Source organism: Emys orbicularis, chromosome 10, assembly GCF_028017835.1.
Source record: "Emys orbicularis isolate rEmyOrb1 chromosome 10, rEmyOrb1.hap1, whole genome shotgun sequence".
Classification (NCBI taxonomy): domain Eukaryota; kingdom Metazoa; phylum Chordata; order Testudines; family Emydidae; genus Emys; species Emys orbicularis.
This window is the reverse complement of record NC_088692.1, coordinates 46,484,948-46,512,422: the sequence shown is the minus strand read 5'-3', so window position 1 is coordinate 46,512,422 and position 27,475 is coordinate 46,484,948. Positions and strand designations below refer to the sequence as shown.

Below are 27,475 nucleotides of genomic sequence, written 5' to 3'. Positions count from 1 at the left end.
TTTTTCACAGCCACGTCACATTGCCGACTCATAGTCATCCTGCGGTCAACCAGGACTCCGAGGTCCTTCTCCTCCTCCATTACTTCCAACTGATGCGTCCCTAGCTTATAACTAAAATTATTGTTAGTCATCCCTAAATGCATCACCTTACACTTCTCACTATTAAATTTCATCCTATTACTATTACTCCAATTTACAAGGTCATCCAAGTCTCCCTGCAGGATATCCCGATCCTTCTCCGAATTGGCAATACCTCCCAACTTTGTGTCATCCGCAAACTTTATCAGCCCACTCCTACATTCGGTTCCGAGGTCAGTAATAAATAGATTAAATAAAATCGGACCCAAAACCGAACCTTGAGGAACCCCACTGGTGACCTCCCTCCAACCTGACAGTTCACCTTTCAGTACTACCCGCTGCAGTCTACCCTTTAACCAGTTCTTTATCCACCTCTGGATTTTCATATCGATCCCCATCCTTTCCAATTTAACCAATAATTCCTCATGCGGTACCTTATCAAACGCTTTACTAAAATCGAGGTATATTAGATCCACCGCATTTCCTTTATCTAGAAAGTCAGTTACTTTCTCAAAGAAGGAGATCAGGTTGGTTTGGCACGATCTCCCTTTCGTAAACCCATGTTGTAATTTGTCCCAATTGCCATTCACCTCAAGGTCCTTAACTACTTTCTCCTTCAAAATTTTTTCCAAGACCTTGCATACTACAGATGTTAAACTAACAGGCCTGTAGTTACCCGGGTCATTTTTTTCCCCTTTCTTGAAAATAGGAACCACATTAGCTATCCTCCAATCCAACGGTACCACCCCCGAGTTTACAGATTCATTAAAAATTATCGCTAAGGGGCTTGCAATTTCTGGCGCCAGTTCCTTCAATATTCTCGGATGAAGATCATCCAGTCCACCCGATTTAGTCCTGTTTTGCTGTTCAAGTTTGGCTTCCACCTCCGATACGGTAATGTCAACCCCCCCTCCTTTATTCCCCTCTGTCCTGCTCCCTCTATTCCTAAGCCCTTCATTAGCCTTATTAAAGACTGATGCAAAATATTCATTTAGATATTGTGCCATGCCTAGATTATCCTTAATCTCCACTCCATCTACATTCTTCAGCGGTCCCACTTCCTCTTTCTTTGTTTTTTTTCTATTTATATGGCTATAAAACCTCTTACTATTGGTTTTAATTCCCCTCGCAAGGTCCAACTCTACACGGCTTTTGGCCTTTCTCACTGCATCTCTACATGCTCTGACCTCAATAAGGTAGGTTTCCTTGCTGATCCCTCCCCTCTTCCATTCTTTGTACGCTTTATGTTTTTTCTTAATCGCCCCTTTGAGACGCTCGCTCATCCAGCTAGGTCTAAATTTCCTGCCTACTAACCGTTTTCCCTTTCTCGGGATACAGGCCTCGGACAGCTCGTGCAACTTCAACTTGAAATAATCCCAGGCGCCATCTGCCTTTAGATCCCTAAGTATGTTAGCCCAATCCACTTCCCTAAGTAGTTGCCTTAATTTATTAAAGTTGGCCTTTTTGAAATCGTAAACCTTAGTCACAGTTTTAATTCTGTTAATCCTTCCATTTAGTTTAAACTGAATTAGCTCATGGTCATTCGAGCCAAGGTTGTCCCCTACAACCATTTCCTCAACGAGGTCCTCACTACTCACCAGCACCAAATCTAAAATGGCATCCCCCCTCGTCGGTTCAGTTAGTACTTGATGAAGGAATTCATCTGCTAGCACGTCTAGGAACATCTGAGCCCTATTATTGTTACTAGCATTTGTTCCCCAATCTATATCTGGGAAGTTAAAGTCCCCCATGATTACACAGCTCTTATTAGTTTTTACTTCCCTAAAAACATTAAATAGTTCTCTGTCCGCATCCAGGCTAGATTCTGGCGGTCTATAGCACACCCCAAGCACTATCCCGGGGGAGGCTCTAGTAGTTCTTTTACCCAGTGTAATTATTGCCCAGACAGACTCCGTCTTATCCATTCCATCAGTTGATACCAGAAGGAAAATCTATGACCTCATTAATAAAAGACAGATCTGAGACTTGCAGAACAAAAAAGGTGATAATCGTATCAGCAATGGTAAAACAGCTAAAAGGTATAGAAGCAGGAACACAGGAAATGAGGAATACACAATAAGACCAAGTGACTCACACAAAAACTGATAAAAAGCAGAACTGCTACAGAACAAGGACAGAGCTTACAGCAACTCAAGACTCAGGTCAGGGCAAACTACAAATTCTAACTGCCAGCAAGCAAGAGAAGCCAAACCCTACTTTTTTTTTTTTTTTTTTTGTACAGAAAAATTCATTGTACATTTACTAAAAATGGATCAAGGGTCTGATCTAAGTCCTTCCAATATGGGATTTGAAAAGCATCGGAGGGGCAAAGATTGTATATTTGATACTAGTGACTGAGAAGGTCCAAAAAAGAAGCCAGTGCAATATACAGTATAAACCTATTCATATCATTAGGATATGAATATTCTCTTCTCTTCCCCTCTTCACTGGTCTGCGGACTCAGGCCAGACGATGGGAGATACCAGCAAATGACGTCTAGCACAGGGAATGAAGGTGTAGCTTTTCTAACCAACAAAACTACACAGCTTATCCATAGGGTTTGTTTTTGTTTCAAATACCATAAATTAGACACCCAGTGGTAAAAAACTGCAGGGAATTTTAGAAGGACTCTGATTAGGTTGACCAGAAGTTTTGGTTTATAGGGATTGCCCAGCTGGTTTCACTGAAACTGGGGTTTTGCCCTGATTTCAGTAATATCCCAGAACATTTTGTTCCCTACTGGTAGCTGCATGTGTCTTCATATGGCAGTGTGAGTAAAGCAGTATTTTTGTCCTTATTTCATGCTACACTAAAGCTGTACTTCTAACTAGGTGATTGCTTCCTTCTGCAGCCTCCAGCATGAGGCACTCCAAATCTCCAACTACCACAGCAACACAACAGGCCCAATCCTAGCCGAGGTGGATGTTCAGGTCTTTGTAGCCCAGTGAGAAGTTGGATTTTCAGGACAGTTAGGCAGAGACGTGAGCAGGTAGGTGAGAGAGGGATGGAAGCCTAGGGTATATGTCTACATTGCAAACAAAGGTGTGGTCTTAATTCGGGTTAGCTAACACAGCAACTCGGCTTTTAATTTGGGTTATCAGCTTCAGTTCAACCCAGTAGCCATATAGGCTTTAACTAAAGTTAAAAGCCGAGCTGCCATGTCTTCATTGCTGTTTTAATCCAAGTTAGCTAACATGGGGTAAGAACATACTTGAGGGCACCTCCTCTACTCTGGGACTTGCATTGAGCTGTAGCAGGGTCCACACAGGACATTGCTGTGCAGCAAGCTGGTGTGCTATACATTCACATCCTGGCTTGCCATGTAGACAAGCCCTTTGAGAGCCTTCTAGCTATTTTGCGCTAACTTCCCTGTGAAGACAAGGCCTTAAGCTCTGTGCTTCAGTTCCACTACTCATAAAATGGATATAATACATAGTTCTACTTACCTCTCTGGGGAGTTGTGAAAGTGAACCTTAATAAATAAAGGTTTGGAAAATGCTTTCAAGTTGAAAAGTGTTATGTATCAACTTATTTTTATGTATTTCTATTCTTCATCCTGATGTGCTGCCATAAACAAACAGGTAATTCTTTTACAGTATTCTAGCTAGGTTCAGTAAGAGAAGTAATAATGTTCTAGCCCAAGTATGCATACAGATATTGAAGAACAGCTAGTGTTTTAAAACTTACTTTTAAAAGAAGTAGTGAATTAATCTGGTTAATATTTTAGATATCCATTCCCTTGACAATAAAGCAAATTTATATGCTCTCCAAATACATAAATTCCCTCTTCAGACAGCCCCGAGAAAAGCTTTCAGACCCTTGGAAATTGTACAGAAGATAAAATTTACAGTAAAATACCAAAGTGAGAGAGCAGCCAGAAGAAACATAGTATGTTATCCATTTTAACAAACTTGTGTGCCAACACAGTCATCACCACATATTAAACACGCATTTTTACAAAAAAACAGAAAGATTTGTGCACACAGACCATAATTATTTTCCTATATAAATTACAAGCATTTCTATGCAGTAAAATAATGGGTCAGACATATGTTAAGTTCTGTAATTTCAACCAATTGTACAGTAGGATAATTCAAACGCAATGTTAGCACATAGCTAAACAATCATTCTTTGGCATCCACGGTGTCAGCTAAGACATATGACCGAGAATTTCTGCTGGCCTGTGCCAAAAACATAAAAGCCAAGGGAATTGGACTAGCCGAGTGTGTGCATATATATATATATATATATATATATATATATATATATATATATATATATATATATATATATATATTATTTACACACACATGTGCATGCAGACACACACTTGCATCCTGTCCAATTTTTTTGAATACATCTCAACCCCGATATAACGCGACCCGATATAACACAAATTTGGATATAACGCAGTAAAGCAGCGCTCCTGAGGGGCGGGGCTGCGCACTCCAGCGGATCAAAGCAAGTTCGATATAATGCGGTTTCACCTATAACGCAGTAAGATTTTTTTGGCTCCCGAGTACAGCGTTATATCAGGGTAGAGGTGTATTAACGTTCAATTGATATGACTGGTTTGTTAAATTTGTAATCAGAGATTTCACTTGATTTAATAAGATCATTAGAAATGACAATGTCATGGTTAAAGATGCTCACTCTAACATGTTTCAGAGTGGCGGCCGTGTTAGTCTGTATCAGCAAAAACAACGAGGAGTCCTTGTGGCACCTTAGAGACTAGCACATTTATTTGGGCATAGGCTTTCGTGGGCTAGAACCCACTTCATCAGATGCATGAAGTGAAAAATACAGGAGCAGGTATAAATACATGAAAGGATGGGGGTTGCTTTACCAAGTGTGAGGTCAATCTAACAAGATAAATCAATTAACAGCAGGATACCAAGGGAGGAAAAATAACTTTTGAAGTGGTAAGAGAGTAGCCCATTACAGACAGTTGACAAGAAGGTGTGAGTAACAGTAGGGATAAATTAGTATTGGAGAAATTAAGTTTGCAAATTGATACCGGACATTCTCTATGCAAAAGAATAAATGGACACAAATCTGACATCAGGAATCATAACATTCAAAAACCAGTAGGAGAACACTTCAGTCTCCCTGGTCACTCAATAACAGACCTAAAAGTGGCAATTCTTCAACAAAAAAACTTCAAAAACAGACTCCAACGTGAAGCTGCAGAACTGGAATTAATTTGCAAACTGGACACCATCAGATTAGGCCTGAATAAAGACTGGGAGTGGTTGTGTCATTACAAAACCTAAACTTAATTTCCCCAATACTAATTTATCCCTACTGTTACTCACACTTTCTTGTCAACTGTCTGTAATGGGCCACTCTCTTACCACTTCAAAAGTTATTTTTCCTCCCTTGGTATCCTGATGTTAATTGATTTATCTCGTTAGACTGACCTCACACTTGGTAAAGCAACCCCCATCCTTTCATGTATTTATACCTGCTCCTGTATTTTTCACTTCATGCATCTGATGAAGTGGGTTCTAGCCCATGAAAGCTTATGCCCAAATAAATTTGTTAGTCTAAGGTGCCACAAGGACTCCTCATTGTTTTCACTCTAACATGGTAACATTCTGTTAAAGAGAGCTCTGATTGTATTACTGTATAATGTTTCTCTAAACACAAGCTCACCATTGTAATGATTATTGTATTGTCTCTAATATTTACATGGCAAAGATCTGTAAAAATGTTTAAACTTCCTAAATAAATAAAAATAAATAAATAAATAAATATAGTTAAAAATACACCCACCCACACCCTTAGCTTTCAATAAATATTCAAGAGTCCGGGCCTCTTTAGGGCAGAAGAAAATATTTATGTACTGTTCTTTAAATCAAAGTAGAGCAACCCCATAGTATTCACATATCTAGCCTCTTTTGATTTCCTTCTCAACAATATAGGGTGCTATCATTCTGCAGCACCCTTTTAAATGCATGGAGATTGGCATTCCTTTTCAGGGGCACATGTCTTTTTGTGTCCAATACAAAACCTCTCCCTATCACAAGTCACTTCAAGGCCTAAAATTCTCGACACAATTCATGACACGTTAAGATCTGCCCCCGACTCACAAAACATCACTTTAAAAAAAACAAAATTATGTGCTCATTCTTGAAATGTTAACAGTAATGCTGTGCAAGGAAAATTTTACTTCCTTTGCCAGACAATTTGCCATCAATTGTTTGGGTAATGTTTTACCCTGTAGTTATAGATTTTACAAGAGGAAGTTTTCAGCCTGACAAGCTGGCAGGAGAATCCAGATGTTACCTTGGTGCTTTCCTCCACATCCTTTGTATTCAAAAGTGCATGATTAATTCGAAAAACTATCCAATCAAACAAGGCGCTGTACAATGATTTAGCCATGGAATTCCGCACAGTCACAGCCTAGAAAAAATGAAAATAATGATTAGAAATAATTAATTACCTGCATTAAAACTGGTTTACATAATAATAAAGAAGTTGTGTGTTCAACATCCATCTTTATTTTAGAGAAAACTTATCTTCACTATGTGCTCCACTGCTCCTGAAGCACTTCGTGATTTGTCTTCATTACCAGTCTATTCAACCAAGCCTGAACTATGCCCCCTGAATTTGGCTGGTTTTACTCTGGTGGATGATACAGGAGATCAGCTCAAAGAATACAATAAATGAGACAGATGAGATCTGAGCCTTGATGGAATCACTCAGCTTCCTGAATACCTAAAACCTGCTGGCTCCAATGCCGGGAATTGCAAATCACACTTATAAGATCCATCTACACTGCATACTTCTTGTGGTGGTGTGCAAAGTACATACACGGTTAGCATTGCTAGCACAGCTATAAACAGCATAGATGGGGAGGTATTGCTTAGGTGAGTAAAGACATGCCTGAAGCCTCTGAGTATCTACCCAGGTATATACCCTATATGGCTCTCTACAGCCCAAGCATTGCCTCCCCTATCTGCATTGCTATTTTTAGCCATGTAGCATCCCGCTGCCTCCCTGCTGCTGGAGCCTTTCCCCACCACTGGGAGAGACTCCAGCAGCGGGGAACCAGTGTGGACACTGCTTGCTTTTCACTGCGGCATCTAGTTATACATACTCTACATGCTACCAACATTGGCCTGCAGAGTAGACATAGCCATATGCAGGTTTACTGCTCTTCAAACAGCCATCACAGAATAAAGAATAATACTTCTTTAGAAATACCATCCAAGTCGGGATGTTCTTTCATCCGTGTCGCAAGAGATTTCACTTGACTGACAATGGTTAAAAAGCAAGAAAGAACTAAGATATCAATATGTAGTTTGTTTTTTCCAAAAACATATGCTCTCTGAAACAGATACTTAGGTACTGGGCAGGAAAGGAGTCGATAATTCACACTTTGAGGTCCTACTGACATTAACAACCTGCTGAAGCTATTTTGGCCCTCAGTTTACAATTCCCTGGCTTGAATTATTACCTTGCCATTTATTCAAAGGCTGCTGTATATGTTAATTACTTTAAATGTTATGAAGCGATTGGTGACTGTGGCATTAACTCAGAGCTGTTTTTAGCTATGGTGCAAGTAAGAATGAATATCAAGCTCTTCTGGTGATGGAGATAGTCTCTCACATCAACAGGAGATTCAGAAACACCCATTTTAATCAAAAGCCTTAAACTATAACTGTAATTGCTAGCTATTATACACAGCACTGCAATGGTTCACACTGAGTGAACTTTCAGAATACAGCACTGAGCATAAATTGGATATATTTCTTTTCAAGCAGGCAATGAAAGTTCTGTCTCAATTTAACAGATAGGAGAGAAAAGTTATTCAAAGAATTTACTGTTTGCCTGTGTCATCCTTCCTACCTTCCTCCTGTTCTCTACATAGAGATCTATGTCCAAAAGTTTGCAAGGATAAAAACTCACCTTCACTCAACCCAACTCCAGCCAGGGTGCGTTACAAGAGTGGCCTCATTTCACCAAGACAGTAATCAAAAGAAGAAAGATCACAGTGTGGGATCACTGGATTTTCACTGTTTCAATGGAAGCTACCTGTTTTTTCCTTGAGTACTTTATAGCAACTTCTTTCACCATAGCCATGTGCTCTTGGGCCAACTGTGAACTCTTACTTGCAGTCAGCCAGGGCCTCTCTCTCACCCATCAGATGGCATTTATGAAACCAAGAACATCACCTCCAGATACTCAAAATGGGTAAATCTGAGGATGGCCCCAAACACACAAATGTGTGAGAGTCAATACCGCAAGTAACAATACCGCAAGTAACTAACCCTGCCTCGGCTATCTTTTGCTAAATTGCAACATACCACAACTATCTCATAAGCAAAAAGAAAATTAAAAAATGTCAAAGCAAAAAAAACAACAACGACTTGCCAGTGTCAAAATAAATGATTGCTCATTTCCAAAACTTTGTGTATGACAAAAATTACAAGCAATGAAAGCGAAACCTGATTGGTTTAACAGTTATTTAAAAGTTAGTTTATCAAGAATCCTATAAACAGAGCTTTACATTTTCTAAGCAAAGTGTATACTCTACTGAAAATTCAGTTTTGTACCAGTTTTTTTTTTTGCCATGCATTTTCCAAATATTATTCAGAAATATTTAAACATATTAAAGTGTTTTCAAGATAGATTTTGGTAACCCTGTCTTCTGCCTCATTTTATTGAATCTGCTAATGTTGGAAGCCAATTCACTAATGCTGAACTACACCGTATCATGCCCCTTCCAAGACAAACTGATGGAGGAAATCAGATATGGTGACCATGATGATATAACATTTCTTACTGTTACAAGGATTTGTTCTGGAGTAGCCTTACTTCAGCCTTGTCTATTTTACAGTGAAAGGTGAAGTTTCCTGCTACTGCAGACCATATGAGGTGCACAGAACAACTCCTCTTTCTTTGCCCACCTTTTCCCTTCCTGGCAAACCTAATAATGGCATAGTTAAGTATGCAGTAACCCCACCACAGCCATGTTACCTAAGTCCTGTGAAAAGGGAGTAGAGGAAGGGCACAAGAAAGCTGTGCCTTTTCTCCCAAGATGAGCCCTGTTACTGTGCAGCTTAGCAGGCACATAGAAGAGTACTGTCTCTTTGCTAACCTCTAGGACCCAGGCACCATAGAACACCGTAATTTATGGACCTAGATCATGAAGTTTTCTACCTGAATTTCTAGGAGTCTTGGGATCTACAGGTTTATAAGTGAACTGGTAGAAAGCTCCTGGCACAGAAACGTGTAAATATGCCAGAAAATGTGTTAGTGAAAAATGAAACAAGAATTTAGTTTTCAATTTTATTGCTCCTTATCAGTCAAATGTTGTTCTCAATTATGCTGTCTTAAATCAAGAGTAACTCCACTGACAGCAATGCAGTTACATTAGATTTGTACTAGCGTAAATAAGAGTAGATTTGGCCCTATATATTTCTCAGAAATAGGTGGAGGCTGGGGTTTTGCAGAAATTTCTGATTTGTCCTCTGTGGGCCTTGTGAGATGCAAGGGATTGAAGAAGAGTTCCTACACACTTTTCTAAAGTATGCCGAGGATGAAGCAGAGAGAGGGACACCCTCCTACAGAGCATCAATGATGCATGGGTAAAGGAAGTTCTGTATTGGGAAGACAAATAGTTGTAAATGATGCAATTTACAGGCTTCACTGCCAATTTTTGGAATAGAGGTTACTTTTGTATGTTGACACACACGTGCATACAAGTCTATTAGAAAGAACTGCATATATTTTACATAAAAATGGGATGTGGCCATATATTTGCCCATTAGTACGGAAGTTACAGCTATTTCTAAATTTTATGGAAGATATGTCCTGTGAGTCTTTAGAAGGATAACCAACCTCTTAGTGGAGAACCTCTGAGTTAAATCTACTAGGCCTCATAACTTTGGTAGGAAATTCTTCCATTTTAGAAGCATTGTTTTGTTTTCCCATACACACACACACACACCTTTTCATGTCAGTTTTCCCCACTGTATATGAAAAATGAATCAAGTGTCAAAAGGGGGAGAACCACAACAAACCCAGATGGATTACTAACGGTGGTCATGAACTGTATAGGTACATCACACAGTAGTTTTTTTAACAGGAAAATCTCAAGTGGCTTGCAGTATGAGAGAAAACACTAACTCTTAGGTACAGTACAGGCTCAAAAGTATCAGAATAGAAATTAACACATTTTTTATGAATCAGGCTCTTTATTTACATAACTGCCTTCGGGATCAGTCTTAATCCATAATACCTCACTCAATTTCACTCAGTTCATGTAAAGAGAGTAATGCCATTTAGAACAAACTTTCCCTCTTCCCCATAATTAGATAGCAAACTATATAATATAATGAGGCTTTTATTTAAAAGAAGGAAAGATTGCTGCTACTCTTTGAGCAGTGTGATTAAACAAGATTTGCCTACAGGATTTTTGGAATTTGCTTGGAGAACAAGTTTCCATTTCTTTTTTTTACTTTATCACTTATTAATGTCAGATGTTCTCAATGCATTACTGTATGCTACAGTGGAGACAGATGAAAGATTCTGTTATACTCCACAAGATCTCTGAAATCCAGAAGGACTAAAAGTAAAACTGTACTACAATTCATGACCTTTTGTCGGTCTATTATTTTTAATCTATTCATCACAGCCTTTATGTATTGGGGTAACGACATAATCAAAGGATGGCAGAGTCAAGAAAGTTCAATGAGTCAGAAGAATTTCTTCATTTCAGCTACACAAGTTATGTGTCACATTTAGGTTTGTCTCATTACAATTATAGGCCTCCTATTCAGGAAAGCACCTAACAAAGTGTGTAAGTCATTCCCCATGAAGTAAAGCATTTAAAATACACACTTAAGTTGAAGCATATGCTTAATTCCTATTGACTCCACATTCTTAAGCAATCTTTCTGAATACAGGCATTACACATTTCAATATTCTTTTCTAGCTGAATTAATAACTGAACTTCCCCCGGCATGATTCCATTTAAATTGGTGGTGCAAGTGAATGTTGCTACTGACATGCATAGACTAGAGAAAGTAACCACCTTTGTGATATCCAAAGGATGGCTAGAGTGAAAATGTTCACATCTAGATTAATTCAGCGCCTTGATATTACAGCAAATGGCATGTTTTAATTATCTAAAAGAAAAACACATTTACAATATGGAAGTTCTAACCATCATACACCTTGATAATGAACTAATGTGACACGGTGAGGGTGCTTGCATGTAGGGTTGTGTGTTACATGACAATGGCTCTATGTTACATGCAGAGGATATTATTTGTGCATGGCTTGTTGCCCGAGTACTCTCTTTTCCCTTCATTTAACTGATTTTTAGCCCTGTTGCTTGAGTACAGATGTTTCTGCCAGTCTCTAACTCCATCACCCATCATACCTCTTTGCCACTTTTCTCAAACCCACAACCAGAAAACCAAAGAACTCTGCTTGCAGCTGCCTATCTCACTTCCACAAAAACAAATGGACTCTGAGTGGGTTCTTAATCTAGCTTCTTTATTTAGGGTTAATGCATCCACCAAAACAAGCAATTCTGTTTGACTCTGCCAGTGAATGTTTCATTAAAAAAGTTCTGCTTCATGTTATGGAGTCAGCTTCTGTAATCCTCTTGTCTGTTTTGGATGTCTTGCTATGTGATCACTACATAAAATGTGTAATTTAATGTCACTTAGAAAACTATGTAAAAAAATAAATTAGTAAAATGAAAATAATACGGTACATACGGTGCCAAAGCAATCCTTCTGGGATCAAAAAAGCACAGCAACTGCTTATTGATTCAAAAAGCAGAGTAGATTAAACATATTTTAATTTAGTGATTCATGACATATGCTAAAGAGACATGCTTTAATCAATAGGTTTTCTGCATTTAAAGACTAACTTTGTGAAGAAATTTTTTTTTTTTATTCCTGGCAGGGCTGGTAGTACTCCTTATTAAGGTTGCCCAACACTTCCCATGATAAGACCCTGTTTTCAGTTGCTTATAAATGTTGCCAAACTAACCATTTGGCCTCAAAGTTTTCATGATAGGTGTCTGCCTCAGGGTGAAGGCTTTTGGTTTAGTTTTTTTCAAAATTTCAGCCAAAACAGTCCAAGTGTTTCTGAGAATGAGGCTAGGGAAAAATACATTGTTTTCCCATGTTAAACTCTTTAGTGTTCTTTGAAATACTCTAGCACCGCCATAGTTTGGAGCAAGGATTTGAAATTTGACAGAGGGGTGGCCTTTGTGTGAGGGATGTGCCTTCACCATTCTAGAAAGAAAGTACCCAAATTTGGCCAAGTTATAAGCTTCTGAAAAATTGTGATTCACACATGCTCAGTAGAGACTTGCTAGAGCTTAACAGCTAAAATCTTAGAAGATTCTGTCCTAACTGAGCAAGCTCAAGCCTCTCAAAGCTCCTAATGCTGACCAGACAACATGTGCCATCCCCACAGAGTGACTGAGTCCAAGCATGGCTCCAGCCTATGGCTACAGAGATGAAGTTGGAGATCCCCGTACAGACTGTTCCCAAATGCTTGGGGCTGGGGCAGGCATTGGATCTGAGAGTAGGTGGCTATTCAATCTGAATGAAGAGAGGACAGGAGCCAAATCATGGGAGAGGGAAAGTAATAGATTGGACTAAGGAGTCTGATAAGACTGGGAATGGTGGGTGGCAGAAGAGAAGAGAAACTGTGACAAGGAGTTTGAGGGGGATGACTGGAACTGGCTGGGCAAGGAGACTCAAAGCTGGGGGGTAGGGAGGATGGTTCTGGTGGCAATGGAAGAGGCTGGGACTGGGATCCAATTGGCTGGGGGGACGGGACACAGATTGGACAAGAAGCTGGCGGGAGGGGTGGAGACTGGGACTGGTGGGACAAAGGGAATGGGAGGACAAGGAGATGAAATACAAACCAGTGGGGAGGGAAACAGATTAGATGAGGACACCATGGAAGTAGACTGAGAGCCAGTGGTGGGAGGGGAGATGCAGACTGGACAAGAAGTCAGCAGTAGGGAATTGGGACTGGCTGGGCAAGGAGAATGGGATGAGATGACTGAGGAGTGAAGACTAGGACTTGGTAGGCAAGGAGAATGGGACTGAGGCAAGGAGCCAGAGATAGAGAAGAGATAGGACTGGGACAGGGACAAGTTGAAGAGGAGGGAGCATAAGGGTTCAAGCTTGGGAAAAATGAGCAGATGAGTCTGTGCCCAATAGTGCACACTCCCCTCCAAAGCCTGGAATGGAACCCAAGATTCCTGAATCTCACCACACCGCTGCTGTTAGCAAATATTTGTGAAACCCACTGGCACAATGTCCCATCATCCTCTAGTGCTGGTCCACACAGAGTATGATAACCTGCTATTACTATCAGTAAATAAGGCCTAAGACTACACATAGATCAATGAGGATAAAACAAAATTTTGAATAGTTGTTCATTAACTTCATACCACCCATTATATGCACTGAATGAGACAAGGGTTCTGGGGGAAAAATACTACATAAACATGTAATTAGAGACTAACAATATATATGAACGGGGCCAAATTAAGACTGCACAAGTAACCTGAATTCTGACATTTCCTAACTTTTGAGTGCTTGACTTTGCAACCTTCATATTCTTTTAACATAGCTTTTCATGTGTAATATTATAAGAAGTCAAATCTATTTGGAAGCAAGGTTACAGGAGCCTTACAACATCCCCTCTAAATCCCTGATAACTTCCTAGTCAAATACCCAGGTTTTTATCACCCTTTCAACTCTCCTTTTGTAAATCTACTCAAAGAGAGAGACTATTTCATGCAGCAGTTTAGTCACTTAAATTTTACTCCTTTGAACACCAAAAAAGTGGATTCCCATATTTCCATAAGAGTCTCATCTCCATGAATCTACCTCTGAACATGTGAATGTACCGCAGAAAGTTCCTGGTCTGTATTCAGTAACTTTTAGAAATAGACTAGGGAAGCAAGTCTTTTTTTTTTTTTTTTTTAAACCTCAGAGCTTTCGCCTGTGCTGTCATACTGTCATATAATTCTCCCTCAATTGTCAACAGTAACATTGTGACTTGTATTTGAACTTGTATATGAGCATCTTTTGCTCAAACAAAACTGAGACTTCCTTTTCTATAATCGCACCAACTGCTGATATCCCCTTAACTTTCCAGATTCTGGCCCTTCCTCTGAAATGAGATGAGCTCCGGTAGATCCTTGCACTGAGCTCCATTGATGTCAATACTGACACGCTGCCTGGAGTGGCTCAGGAGCAAGAGTACCAACCTCAGGGCAGGCTGTTTAGAAGCAGGACACAAACCCCAAACTGGTTGTCAGTTCTATATTTACACTTCACCAACCCATGTATCAAGTGTGAACTCCTCAGGCACTATAACAGCCTAAACGTGCAGCCACAGACAGTCCCCTTGGGTACTCCAGTCTATCTTGCCTGCCTTTGTAACAGGTAGTCCCTTACGCCAAAAATTACAACAGCATTCTGGTTACTCCCAGTCCCAAAGGACTAGTCACTTACCCTGGGTCAATTGTACCTTAGATCTTACACCAAATATAATGCTTGTAGTTAATCTTATAAAAAATTAAGTAAAGATTTATTAACTAGGAAAAACAAATAAGTGTTTTTTACAAGGTTAAAGCAAGCAAACATACACATACAAATGAGTTACAGTCTTTGGTTCCAAAAGGTAACATAAGCTGCTGTAATATGCAAGCTTTATAAATCCTTTAGGATTAACCCAGGCCAAGCCCTGGGGATCTCCTGCTTATGCTTAGGGCATGGCTACACTTGCAGATGTAGAGCGCTTTGAGTTAAACCAGCCTTCGTAGAGTGCAGTAGGGAAAGCGCTGTAATCTGTCCACACTGCCAGCTGCCAGCGCACTGGCGTGCCCACATTAGCAGCTCTTGCAACGGCCACAGAGAGCAGAGCATTGTGGTAGCTATCCCAGCATGAAAGTGGCTGCAATGTGCTTTTCAAATGGGGGGTGGGGTGGAGTGGAGTGTGTTGTGTGTATGTGGGGGGAGAGTGAGTGGGTTTTGGGGGGACTGAGAGCATGTCAGCATGCTGTCTTGTAAATTCAGACAGCAGTAGACCTCCCCCCCCACCTCTCTCTCTCTCTCATACACAGCATTCCACAGTAATGGTTGCTTTGTCTCGGAGCAGATAAGCATGCCGGCTGTCAGAAACGGAGCTTTCAAAGGGCATATCCAAAACAATGACAAGAGTGGCAACTTGACTTAAGGGGATTATGGGACGTTTCCGGGGGCTGATCAAAGCGCAGTAATGGAACACCTCGTTCACACTGACGCGGGGGCACTCCAGCGGGGGGCGCATCAAACGTTATTCTACTCGCCGAGGTGGGGTACCAGGAGCACTCTAGCTGTGGAGTCAGAGCGCTCCATGTGCCTTGCCAGCGTGGACTGGTAGTGAGCTAGTGCACCCGGGGCTCCTTTAACACGTTGTAACTCGCAAGTGTAGCCAAGCCCTTAGAAATCTTGCTCTCTCCAAGTCCAAACAGCACAGAGATCCAGTTTCTTCCTGCCAGCAATTTTTATTCCCTTCCCCCATAGTTCAAGCTGATGGGACAAATTCTCATATACATCTCCTCTTCACGGGTGTGTGGTGGGGGGAGCAATCAAAGTCTATTGTCCTCTGATGTTCCACAATGGTTGTCTGGTGTCCATGGGCCTTTTGTTGGTCAGGAGATAACACTTGCTGTGGCAAACTAGTATTTTACACTTCGTAATGCTTCTCTCCTGACTTTGGGGGTTTACAGTTTCAGGGCAAACATTTAAATATTATTTTATAGCATGGGTGTGACAGGGTGTATCTACCCTGCACTGGCCCACTGGGATTGATCACACAGTGTGGGCTGAAGAGGTCATGCCCCCTCGCCCCTGCTGGGCATACTCTAATTGGAAACAGGATATAAAAGGGAGCAACCCAGCTCAGTCTGGCTGAGGAGGAGAGCAGATGTATGCTGCAGGTTCCTACCAGAGTGCTCCAGACTGCGGAGGCTGAAGTTGCGGAATCCAAGCTAGAACTCCCCTTGACTGTGGAGAATGAAAGGAGCGGGAGGTCGCTACCCCCAAGGGAACTGACTGAGCAGGAATTAAAGGTAGGAAGCGGCCCAGGGAATGTGAAGGTTGAAATGGGAAACTGAGCCTGAATCCAGGATTACTGGTTTCACAGGGGCCTGGGTTGGGACTCAGTGGAGAGGGGTGGGCCCGGGACCTCCTACGACTCCTGCACCTACTGCTGGATGCCGGCACCATAGGGCGGACACGACTGCCCAAGGACAGCCCTGAGGGCTCCAACCGCTAGGCCGTGCTGCCCTGAGAGCAGGGGCAGCTGTAACAACGATAGCTACTAGGCCATTTGATTGGTCAACCCCCCACTATGCTTCCCCACAACCCAGCATCCTGCGACAGAGTACATCTACTCCACGACAAAGAGATACAGATATTATAAGTGAGATTAATGCATGCAGCAATTTACAAGCATTTCATAGAGTCTAAACATTAAACACATTCTTATAACTCGAATGCACCAGTTCTCAAACTGTGGGGTTGAGACCTCAAAGTGGGTCATGACTCCATTTTAATGGGGTCACCAGGGTCAGCATTAGACTTGCTGGGACCTGGAGCCCAAGCCCCACCCCAACCCGGGGTAACAGGGTTCAGGCTGCGGCCACCTTTTCCCCCCACCTGGGGCAGCAGGACTCAGGCTGCAGTCCCTTCTCTCCCCACTCAGGCCGGCAGGGGTCGGGCTCTGCCCCTCCCAACCCCCCCTGGTCATGTAGTAACTTTGTTGTCAGAAGGGGGGGGAGGGGGTTCTCAATGGGGAATTAAATAAATGAACTGTTGCTAAATATAACTTCTCTCCCAGGCCATAAATAAAGCCAAAGAGGAAAGCCATGGGAGGAAAACACGGTTGTTAAATACATTCTCTCGCTAAATAAAATAAAGGTCCAATCTTTCAATTCAGTTCTGCTCTCAGACATTCAGACCTCCTTTGTTGCCGCATATGGCATTTTATAAAATCAGCCACCACGCTTCCGTACACAGATGATTTTGCAAGATGAGCGGTGAGGGACGCCCTCATATCTGAAAGAAACCATTGCTTTTCATTCTGCTGATTCGGTTTTCTCCCCCTCAAGTGCCGTTTCAAACAGCATCATTGTTGCCGAAATGCCATTTAAAACAACAGCATTCTCAGAGCTCTTATTCAATGACCTGCCTTCTTGGCAGAGGCCCAGCTAACCTTTTATAGATATTTTCACATGATCTACTGGGAGAAAAAAGTTCCCAAGTGTGCAGTCTGTTAGTCCTATTAGTTTCAGTGCTTATATTGTTTACTAACTCAATACATGAGAAACAGCTTACTGTATGTCAAGTCTTAAGATAAAAAAGAATCTAGAAGTTTTTCCAACTGACGATGGGAGAAATAAGTTTGACAAATGAGGTGTGTGGGGGGGGTGGGGGTGGGGGGGGAATCCATGCAACTACTTATTTTGAAGATTAAAGAGCAACAGGATACCATGCATAGTGTCAACAGGACCTCAGTATGGCTATATATTGTGGGTACTGAAAAGCAAACAGAACCTTAGTAATACTAAATATTTATATTATGCCAGTGCCCACAGGGCCCAATTGGGATTGGGGTGCTCTTGTACTGGGGGCTATTCCTTAACCTCAGTAAGGTTTAATAAAAATTAAGACCAACATTTCCTAAGGGGCAGACTGGTTGACTACAATGGGAGCTGGAGTGATCCTGCACCTCTGAACAACCAGACCACTTACATAATGGTGATTAAATACAGATTTAGTGGGGTGCTGGTGGGGTCACCACCCACTATGGCATGCAGCCCATGGTAAAAGCAGCAGGTCTGTGGCTTGAAACCAGATTGATTGTCGTGACCCTTGGGCTGGTTGCATGCCTGGTGAAGTTTCTTCACTTTCATGCAGCACTGCTGTTGGCCCCTGTTGTATCCCTTTGCCTGCATCCCCCATGCAATCTGTTCGTAAATGCCCACATTTCTATGGCTGCTCCATAGCTATGCTTGCACAGCCTCTTCTCACAGGCCCAAGAGATCCAACACCTCCTGTCCACTCAAGGCAGGAGCACGTTTAGTGTGTGGAGCTGGCATGGTTGGTTGGGCAGTTACACACTATAAGGGAGCACTACTAGGTGTGCTTGCCAAGCTGGGCAATCAGAAAAAGGTATTTCAAAACTACATGGGAGGATTTTAGGGATGGGGGGCTTCTGGTCTCTGTGACAGATTGTAACCAGAGCAGTCACTGTCACAGAGAATGGGGTGCTGTGGGCCAGCTGCTTGAGGACTGTTAGGGTCGACTGATATCATACAGTGTCTCCACTCGTACTGTTGACCTTAGGAGGTCAACCATGGCTCCACGCTGTTTGGGGAAGTGGTTTTACTGTGTCACCATAACTAGTCATTTCTGTCGGCTGGAGACAAATTTCTGGATAGACACATGCACAAATAGGTCAATGCAAGGTGACATATGTTGACCCAACTTTGTAGTGTAGACCAAGCCTACAAGAGGAAAGGGACAGGGAGTGGGCAGCAAATCTGTATGTCTGAAGAGATATGGAAATGTGATCCTCAGCATACAAAATAAGACGAGGTATAAGCCACTTTCTTTGACCCCACTCATGCTGCTGGGAAGGGGTAATTTGGCAACCAATTGTCAAACTCAGGACAGAGTCAGAGTTCTGTAGGGACCGAAACTTTCCATTTGTTTTGCCCTCATTGTAATCTCCTAAAGAGAAGCAGTTCCACTCCTTAGATGTGTGTGTGTGGGAGGGAGGGGGCGCATTAAAAATATAATCTTCACTAAACCAAAGAGCTTAGCTAAGGACGCTGTGCCTGAGAGAGGGCCATCTTGGAGCCAAACTCCAGCTACAGAGCTGTTCATCTACCTGTACCTATCTGGGTTCTTAGAATTGCAACCCATCACCATGGTACACCTCTACCCCGATATAACGCTGTCCTCGGGAGCCAAAAAATCTTATAGGTGAAACAGCGTTATATCGAACTTGCTTTGATCCGCCAGAGCGCGCAGCCCCGCCCCCCCCCGGAGCACTGCTTTACTGTGTTATATCCGAATTTGTGTTATATTGAGTCGCATTATATCGGGGTGGAGGTGTATCTGAGCACCTATATTCAGTCTCCTAGCATTGATTTGTGAAAATATGAATTAGCATTATCATCTTTAATGATCCAACAATTTGGCTGCAGAATTCACCTATGAGTTTCTGAAACACTGTTTGGCAGTTTAAACCAATAAGCCTGTGTGTGCACGTATGCATGCATTTCCCTTCCCTCCAGGAAGAAAAAAAACCTCATGCGTTTTCTTCAGTTCAGTATTTCATACAATTTCATAAGAATAAACAGAGAAGTTCCATGACTGCTGGAAAAACAGCTTTCTGGAATGTTAATGGTTTATATAAACACAGTGCACTCTAAAACTGTGCTCTCTAAACAACCTAACTACTCCCCCAAAGTTAATTTACATATTCTGTTTGAGTATAAGAGAAATGGAGATTTCTATTCCCTTCAGGAAATCAGATAGGAACACAGGAAGAAGGAAAATATCCCCTTCCGCCACAATGCCTTTGATTTACTTCCTATAATTTCTATACAAGGATGGATGGTGCTTCTAATGAAATACTCAACAGTGGAAGCACAAGCACACAAACCACTAGGATTCTCTCCCCTCAGGAAATCCCTTAACACTCAAATATCAAAATAGGGCTTTACAGTACCCTCTCCCCCCCTTTTACAAAAGTATAAGACACTTTTTCAGTGTAGTGTTCAAGGAATTCATTTGAATTACTACTAAAAAGATCAGTGCACTAAATACCAGAGACCTTCAATGTCTATTCATGCATCTAAGGGCTATTACTCTCAGTAAATTCAAACTGCTCCCATTATAACAAGCTGTAATGTCTCCTCCTTCGAGAAGCTGGAGACAACTAGCTGCAGTATTATGTAGAAATCTAATGAGCAAACATCTTTGGATTATAAATAGGTTACTAGATTTTTCTTTTAATTTGGTGCCAGTTTTAAATTCCTATCATGTTTCCCGTATATCCTCTTAAGAGAAATTCAGCTTCTTCCATACATTTGTACATGCTATAGTATAGGTGTCCTCGTCAAGGATGAGGTCAGAGAAAGAGCACATTCTAATACCTATTAGCACTTTCCTGCTGGCATTTATCTAAATTGCTCAGTAAAGATTCCTTTAAATGCTTCTGTAGTTCTGCTTACATTTTAAAGTTGATATAAGCTTGTTATAGTTCTATTATTAAAATTCACTGGGTAAGTCAGTGTTTTTCCTATTTCTACAAGACATCACTGTACATATGAGTGAATGACAAAGCTAATCAGTTTCTAGTCTGCAAAAACTAATTTCATTATCTATTATACTGAAATGGAACTGGCTCAATCAGTGCACACAGATGCTTTACCACTACTGATATGCCTCATCTGGAGAGAGCAAATCAAACTCCTATAATGAACCACTCTTATGGCCTGGTCTACACTACGAGTTTAGGTCGACTTTAGCCGCGTTAAATCGAATTAAGCCTGGACACGTTCACACAACGAAGCCCTTTCTTTCGACTTAAAGGGCCCTTTAAACCGGTTTCTTTACACCACCTCTGACGAGTGGATTAGCGATAAAATCGGCCTTAGGGGGTCGGAATTGGGTTAGTGTGGACGGAATTCGACGTTATTGGCCTCCGGGAGCTATCCCACAGTGCTTCATTGTGACCGCTCTGGACAGCACTCTCAACTCAGATGCACTGGCCAGGTAGACAGGAAAAGCCCCGCGAACGTTTGAATTTCATTTCCTGTTTGCTCAGCGTGGAGAGCACAGGTGACCACGCAGAGCTCATCAGCACAGGTAACCGTGATGGAGTCCCAGGATCGCAAAAGAGCTCCAGCATGGACCGAACGGGAGGTACGGGATCTGCTCGCCATATGGGGAGATGAATCTGTGCTGGCCGAACTCCGAAGCAGTAAACAAAATGGCAAAATATTAGAAAAGGTCTCCAAGGCCATGAAGGACAGAGGCCATAACAGGGACGCACAGCAGTGCCGCGTGAAAATTAAGGAGCTAAGGCAAGCCTACCACAAATCCAGAGAAGCAAACGGAAGGTCCGGGGCTGAGCCGCAAACATGCCGCTTCTACGCGGAGCTGCATGCCATTCTAGGGGGTGCAGCCACCACTACCCCAACCGTGTGCTATGAGTCCCTCACTGGAGAAAGACACAGGGAAGCGGGTTCGGGGGACGAGGAAGATGAGGATGGAGATAACATCGATAGCTCACAGCAGCAAGGAAGCGGAGAAACCGGTTTCCCCAACAGCCAGGATATGTTTATCACCCTGGACCTGGAACCAGTAACCCCCGACCTCACCCAAGACCTTGTGGGCACACAGGGGACCTCTGGTGAGTGTACCTTTGTAAATATTACACATGGTTTAAAAGCAAGCGTGTTTAATGATTAATGATTAATTTGCCCTGGCAATCGCGGCCAGTACAGCTACTGGAAAAGTCTGTTAACGTGTATGGGGATGGAGCGGAAATCGTCCAGGGACATCTCCAGAAAGCTCTCCTTCATGTACTCCCAAAGCCTTTGCAAAAGGTTTCTGGGGAGGGCTGCCTTATCCCGTCCGCCATGGTAGGACACTTTACCACGCCAGGCCAGTAGCACGTAGTCTGGAATCATTGCATAACAAAGCATGGCAGCGTATGGTCCCGGTGTTTGCTGGCATGCAGACAACATCCATTCCTTATCGCTCTTTGTTATCCTCAGGAGAGTGATATCATTCACGGTCACCTGGTTGAAATGGGGCGATTTTATTAAGGGGACATTCAGAGGTGCCCCTTCCTGCTCTGCTGAACAGAAATATTCCCCGCTGTTAACCACGCGGTGGGGGGGAGGGGTGAAGTGACCATCCCAGAGAATTGGGTGTGTGGGGGAGGGGAGTTAGTTGGGTTTGTGCTGCATGTTAACCCTGAAACCGCAGCCCCTCCTTTTACATTGCAAACCCATTTTAAATGGCCAACCCAACGGGTGCTTGGTATGGTTAATGAGAGCAGTATTGTTTTAAACCATCCACACTTGTTAACAAGGTTAAAAAAGCCAAAAGACTGTGTCTTACCATGGCTGCCTGCAAGCTGAAATCTGTGGCCTGGCACTGCGTGAGTGATCTCTCACACCAAACCTGCAGGCTCTCAATATAAGAGGAAAAATGCGACCTTGTAACGAAAGCACATGTGCTGTGTGATGTGAACAGCAAAATCTAACGTGAAAGAGTGTACCCATTGTTCTCTAAAATGTATCTTTTTTAACCACCTCTCCCTTCTCCTCCACCAGCTGCAAATATTTCTCCTTCACAGAGGCTAGTGAATATTCGAAAGCGGAAGCGAAGGACGCGTGACGAAATGTTCACTGAACTACAGACTGCCTCCCACGCTGACAGAGCACAGCAGAATGCGTGGAGGCAGTCAATTACTGATTTTAGAAAAGCCCAATATGAGCGAGAGGAGAGGTGGCGTGCTGAATCGCTGGCTGAAGAGCAGAGGTTGCGTGCTGAATCGCGGGCTGAAGAGGAGAAATGGCGTCAGCTTGTAAACAGAAAGCAAGAGTCGATGCTCCGGCTGCTGGAGCATCAAACTGATATGCTCCTGCGTATGGTTGAGCTGCAGGAAAGGCAGCAGGAGCAGAGACCGCCGCTACAGCCCCTCTGTAACCAACAGCCCTCCTCCCCAAGTCCCATTGCCTCCTCACCCAGACGCCCAAGAACACGGTGGGGGGGCCTCCGGCCACCCAGTCACTCCACCCTAGATGATTTCCAGAGCAATAAGTTTTAAAGTTTTAAAGTGCAGTGTGTCCTTTTCCTTCCCTCCTCCCCCACCCATCCCGGGCTACCTTTGCAATTATCCCCCTAGTTGTGTGCTGAATTAATAAAGAATGCATGAATGTGAAGTAACAATGACTTTATTGCCTCTGCAAGTGGTGCTTGAAGGGGGGAGGGTAGGGGAGGGTGGGGTGTTTGGTTTACAGGGAAGTAGAGTTAACCGGGTGGGGGGGGGGGGGTTGGAGATTTCATCAAGGAGAAACAAACAGAAGTTTCACACCGTAGCCTGGCCAGTCACAAAACTAGTTTTCAAAGCTTCTCTGATGCGCACCGCGCCCTGCTGTGCTGCTCTAACCGACCTGGTGTCTGGCTGCGCGTAATCAGCGGCCAGGCGATTTGCTCTACCTCCCACCCCGCCATAAATGTCTCCCCCTTACTCTCACAGATATTGTGGAGCGCACAGCAAGCAGCAATAACAATGGGGATATTCTTTTCGCTAAGGTCTGAGCGAGTCAGTAAGCTGCGCCAGCGCGCTTTTAAACGCCCAAATGCACATTCCACCACCATTCGGCACTTGCTCAGCCTGTAGTTGAACAGGTCCTGACTCCTGTCCAGGCTGCCTGTGTACGGCTTCATGAGCCATGGCATTAAGGGGTAGGCTGGGTCCCCAAGGATCACGATTGGCATTTCAACATCCCCAACGGTTATTTTCTGGTCCGGGAAGAAAGTCCCTTCCTCCAGCTTTCGAAACAGAACAGAGTGCCTGAAGACGCGAGCATCATGTACCCTTCCCGGCCAGCCCACGTTGATGTCGGTGAAACGTCCCTTGTGATCCACCAGGGCTTGCAGCAGCATTGAAAAGTACCCCTTGTGGTTTATGTACTCGGTGGCTTGGTGCTCCGGTGCCAAGACAGGGATATGGGTTCCGTCTATCGCCCCACCACAGTTTGGGAATCCCATTGCAGCAAAGCCATCCACTATGTCCTGCACGTTTCCCAGTCACTACCCTTGATATCACCAGGTCTCTCATTGCCCTGGCAACTTGGATCACAGCAGCCCCCACAGTAGATTTGCCCACTCCAAATTCATTCCCGACTGACCGGTAGCTGTCTGGCGTTGCAAGCTTCCACAGGGCTATCACCACTCGCTTCTCAACTGTGAGGGCTGCTCTCATCCTGGTATTCTGGCGCTTCAGGGCAGGGGAAAGCAAGTCACAAAGTTCCATGAAAGTGCCCTTACGCATGCGAAAGTTTCCCAGCCACTGGGCATCGTCCCAGACCTGCAACACGATGCGGTCCCACCAGTCTGTGCTTGTTTCCCGGGCCCAGAATCGGCGTTCCACGGCATCAACCTGCCCCAGTAACACCATGATTTCCACATTGCTGGGGCCTGTGCCTTGTGAGAGGTCTAGGTCCATGTCCATTTCCTCATCACTCTCGTCGCCGCGCTGCAATCGCCTCCTCCTCGGCTGGTCCCGGTTTTGCTTTGGCATGTCCTGGCTCTGCATATACTCCAGGACAATGCGCGTGGTGTTCATAGTGCTCATAATTGCCGCGGTGATCTGAGCGGGCTCCATGATCCCAGTGATAGCTATGGCGTCTGGTCTGAAAAAAGGCGCGAAACTAGTATCTGAAAGACCAGGGGAAGGAGGGAGGGAGGGAGGGAGGGGCGAGTGATGACATGGCGTACAGGTACAGGGAATTAAAATCAAGAAAGGTGGCTGTGCATCAGGGAGAAATACAAACAACTGTCACACAGAATGCCCCCCCCCCCCCCAGAGATTGAACTCCTAAGCCTGGGTTTAGCGGGCCGTTGATTTGACGGAGGGAGGGGGGAAGGAAATGAATACAGAACAAATCTATTTTTTACATCTTAAGACGACAGTGCAGCATGACTGATAGCCCTCGGCATTTTCTGGGTGCTTGGCAGCAAATACTGGGCGCTTACCAGTATGATGATGACGGATACCAATCATAATATACTATTTATTGCCAAAAGGCAAGGAGTTGCTGCTGTGTAGCAATGTAGCCCCACGTGTGCCAGCCACATGTCTGCCAGCACCCAGATCGCCCTCGGCCTCTTCTGGGTGCTTAGCAGACAATACTTGGCAGAAAATAGTATACTACGACTGATAGCCATCATTGTCCGATGAGGACCATTAAAGGCAAGGGGTTGCTGCTGTGTAGCAATGTAGCCCCACGTGTGCCAGCCATATGTCTGCCAGCACCCAGATCGCCCTCGGCCTCTTCTGGGTGCTCAGCAGACAATACTTGGCAGAAAACAATATACTATGACTGATATCCATGATTGTCCGACGAGGACGGTTACCAGTCATAATAAACCATCTACTGCCAAAAGGCAAGGGGCTGGTGCAATGCAGCCCTACGGCTGCCAACCCCACAGCTACCAGCATCCCGATCGCCGATGAAGGCTACCAGTCATGCTGCACCGTCTACCGCCAAAAGGCAGTTAGCTGCTGCTGCTGTGTAGCAATGCAGTCCCACGTCTGCCGGCACCTGGAAGACATATGGTGACGGTGAGCTGAGCTGAGCGGGCTCCATGCTTGCCGTGGTATGTTGTCTGCACAGGTAACCCAGGTAAAAAGGCGTGAATCTATTGTCTGCTGTTGCTGTGACGGAGGGGGAGGGGCCTGACGCAATGTACCCAGAATCCCCCGCGGCACTGTTTTGCATCCTTCGGGCATTGCGATCTCAACCCATAATTCCAATGGGCGCCGGAGACTGCGGGAACTGTGGGATAGCTACCCATACTGCAATGCGCCGGAAGTCGACGCTAGCCTCGGTACTGTGGACGGGGTCCGCCGACTTCATGCACTTAGAGCATTTTATGTGGGGACACACACAATCGGCTGCATACAACCGGTTTCTATAAAACCGGCTTCTATAAATTCGACCTAATTTTGTAGTGTAGACATAGCCTCTGTCTCATGAAGGGGTCAAGCCCATAAGAACAAGGCCAGACGTGTCCTTGACAATCTTGAATATTCAGCCTGCTGTAAAGTGTGTGTATACAATTGATCTGCTTAAATTAGGTACTTTAAAGGGAGATTATGAATTTAAAAAAATAAAAATGGACCCTTCAAAACATGTATCATTGTACTGCTGTAGTGCCTAGGTGCCCCAGTCATGGACGAAGATGGAACTGCTGTTACTCTGGAGTGGGAGAAATGGACTCCCTCTGCACTAACCCTAATCAAGGCCCCCTATTGCTGCTCCCTGGCGTATGAGGAAGGGGATTTTGTGGGGCTGATTAGGACTGTCCTTACACCAGTATGGACAGGAAACTAGTGCTTGAAATTAACTTTTGATTGCCTCTCTCTCTTATCCTGGGCAGGAACTTCCAAGGACATCAAAGAAAGGTAGATGAAATAGAGCTAACGATGCAGCAAGAACCTTGTTGCTAGGCAGAACAGTAAGGAGGGCTGAGAGGGAATATTAATATATTATGGTATGGTGCACAAAAAAATTCGGATTGTACGTTGATTGCATATCTACCAGGTCTGAGAGAATCTTTCATTCAAGATAGTTGCATCTGAGAAACAGACACAGCATTGTAATATGCCTGTCACTGGAATTGTTTGTATGGGAAATAAATCCTTCTCTTTTGGTCTGAATCTATAAGTTTCAGACCAGCACTTTACTCCTTTGTATCATTAATAGTTAAGACCTATTCAGTGGTCCCTGGTTTTGTGTGTGTGAGCAAGCGTGCACAGAGAATTATGGTCTCTTGCTGTTTTTCTAGCATTCTATTTGTTACCTAATACATTGTGTGTCTGGTTTACATTCACAGACATGTCCTGTGGTGAGAGACAGATTAAGCAGCTCTAGTGGTTCCCCTTTGGGTCACAGGACATAGGCTGAGACAGGCTGGCTTAGTTTTTTAAACATTGGCTTAACACCCAGAGAAAAGTACTATTGCAGGATACCAGACTGTAGCTTAATCCCTATCTTGGCAACACTGAGTATTATATTATATCATATTTAGACCTAATAAGCATGATGTAATTTTCCATACTCGTACTTTATCTTACAATTACATTGGAATTTTGTATTCATTCTTACTTTCCCAAAGATAGCTCTATTCAGTACAATGGAGCATTAGATATTATGCCCTTTGCTGGTTGTACTTTTATATTTAAAATTGATCATGAACATTAAAAAAAAATTTAAACCCCCTTTAAAAGGACCACTGAAGGGGGCAAAAAAGAGTGACAAACATCAGAAGAACATAGTTGCAGACAAGGATCAGGTAGCTTGTTCGTAAGTCCACTGAGAAATGATAGTATGTTTCAATCTTAAAAAGGACTCTTTTGTGTTTCTTCTTTTAACTTATCTGTACACAATGCATCTCAAGCAAAAAATTAAGACCTTGAAGTGATTTAACTGCTCTGCATTATTAGCTTATTAGTACACGAAGTAGCCATACACCTTCCCTGAATCTCAAGCTAAACTAGGGGGCAGTAAGGTACTATCCAACTAGTAATTTTAAGG

The 27,475-nt window shown here is 43.4% G+C and overlaps 1 protein-coding gene across 1 annotated transcript in view; it reads right to left on the bottom strand.

The window, feature by feature from the left end:
• The window catches only part of MYO9A (myosin IXA), a 361,511-nt gene that overhangs the window by 151,349 nt on the left and 182,687 nt on the right, over positions 1 to 27,475 (bottom strand). The window contains exon 9 of the mRNA XM_065412857.1: positions 6,367 to 6,483. Within this exon, the coding sequence (XP_065268929.1) occupies positions 6,367 to 6,483 (117 nt within the window). The remainder of the gene's footprint in view (positions 1 to 6,366; positions 6,484 to 27,475) is intronic.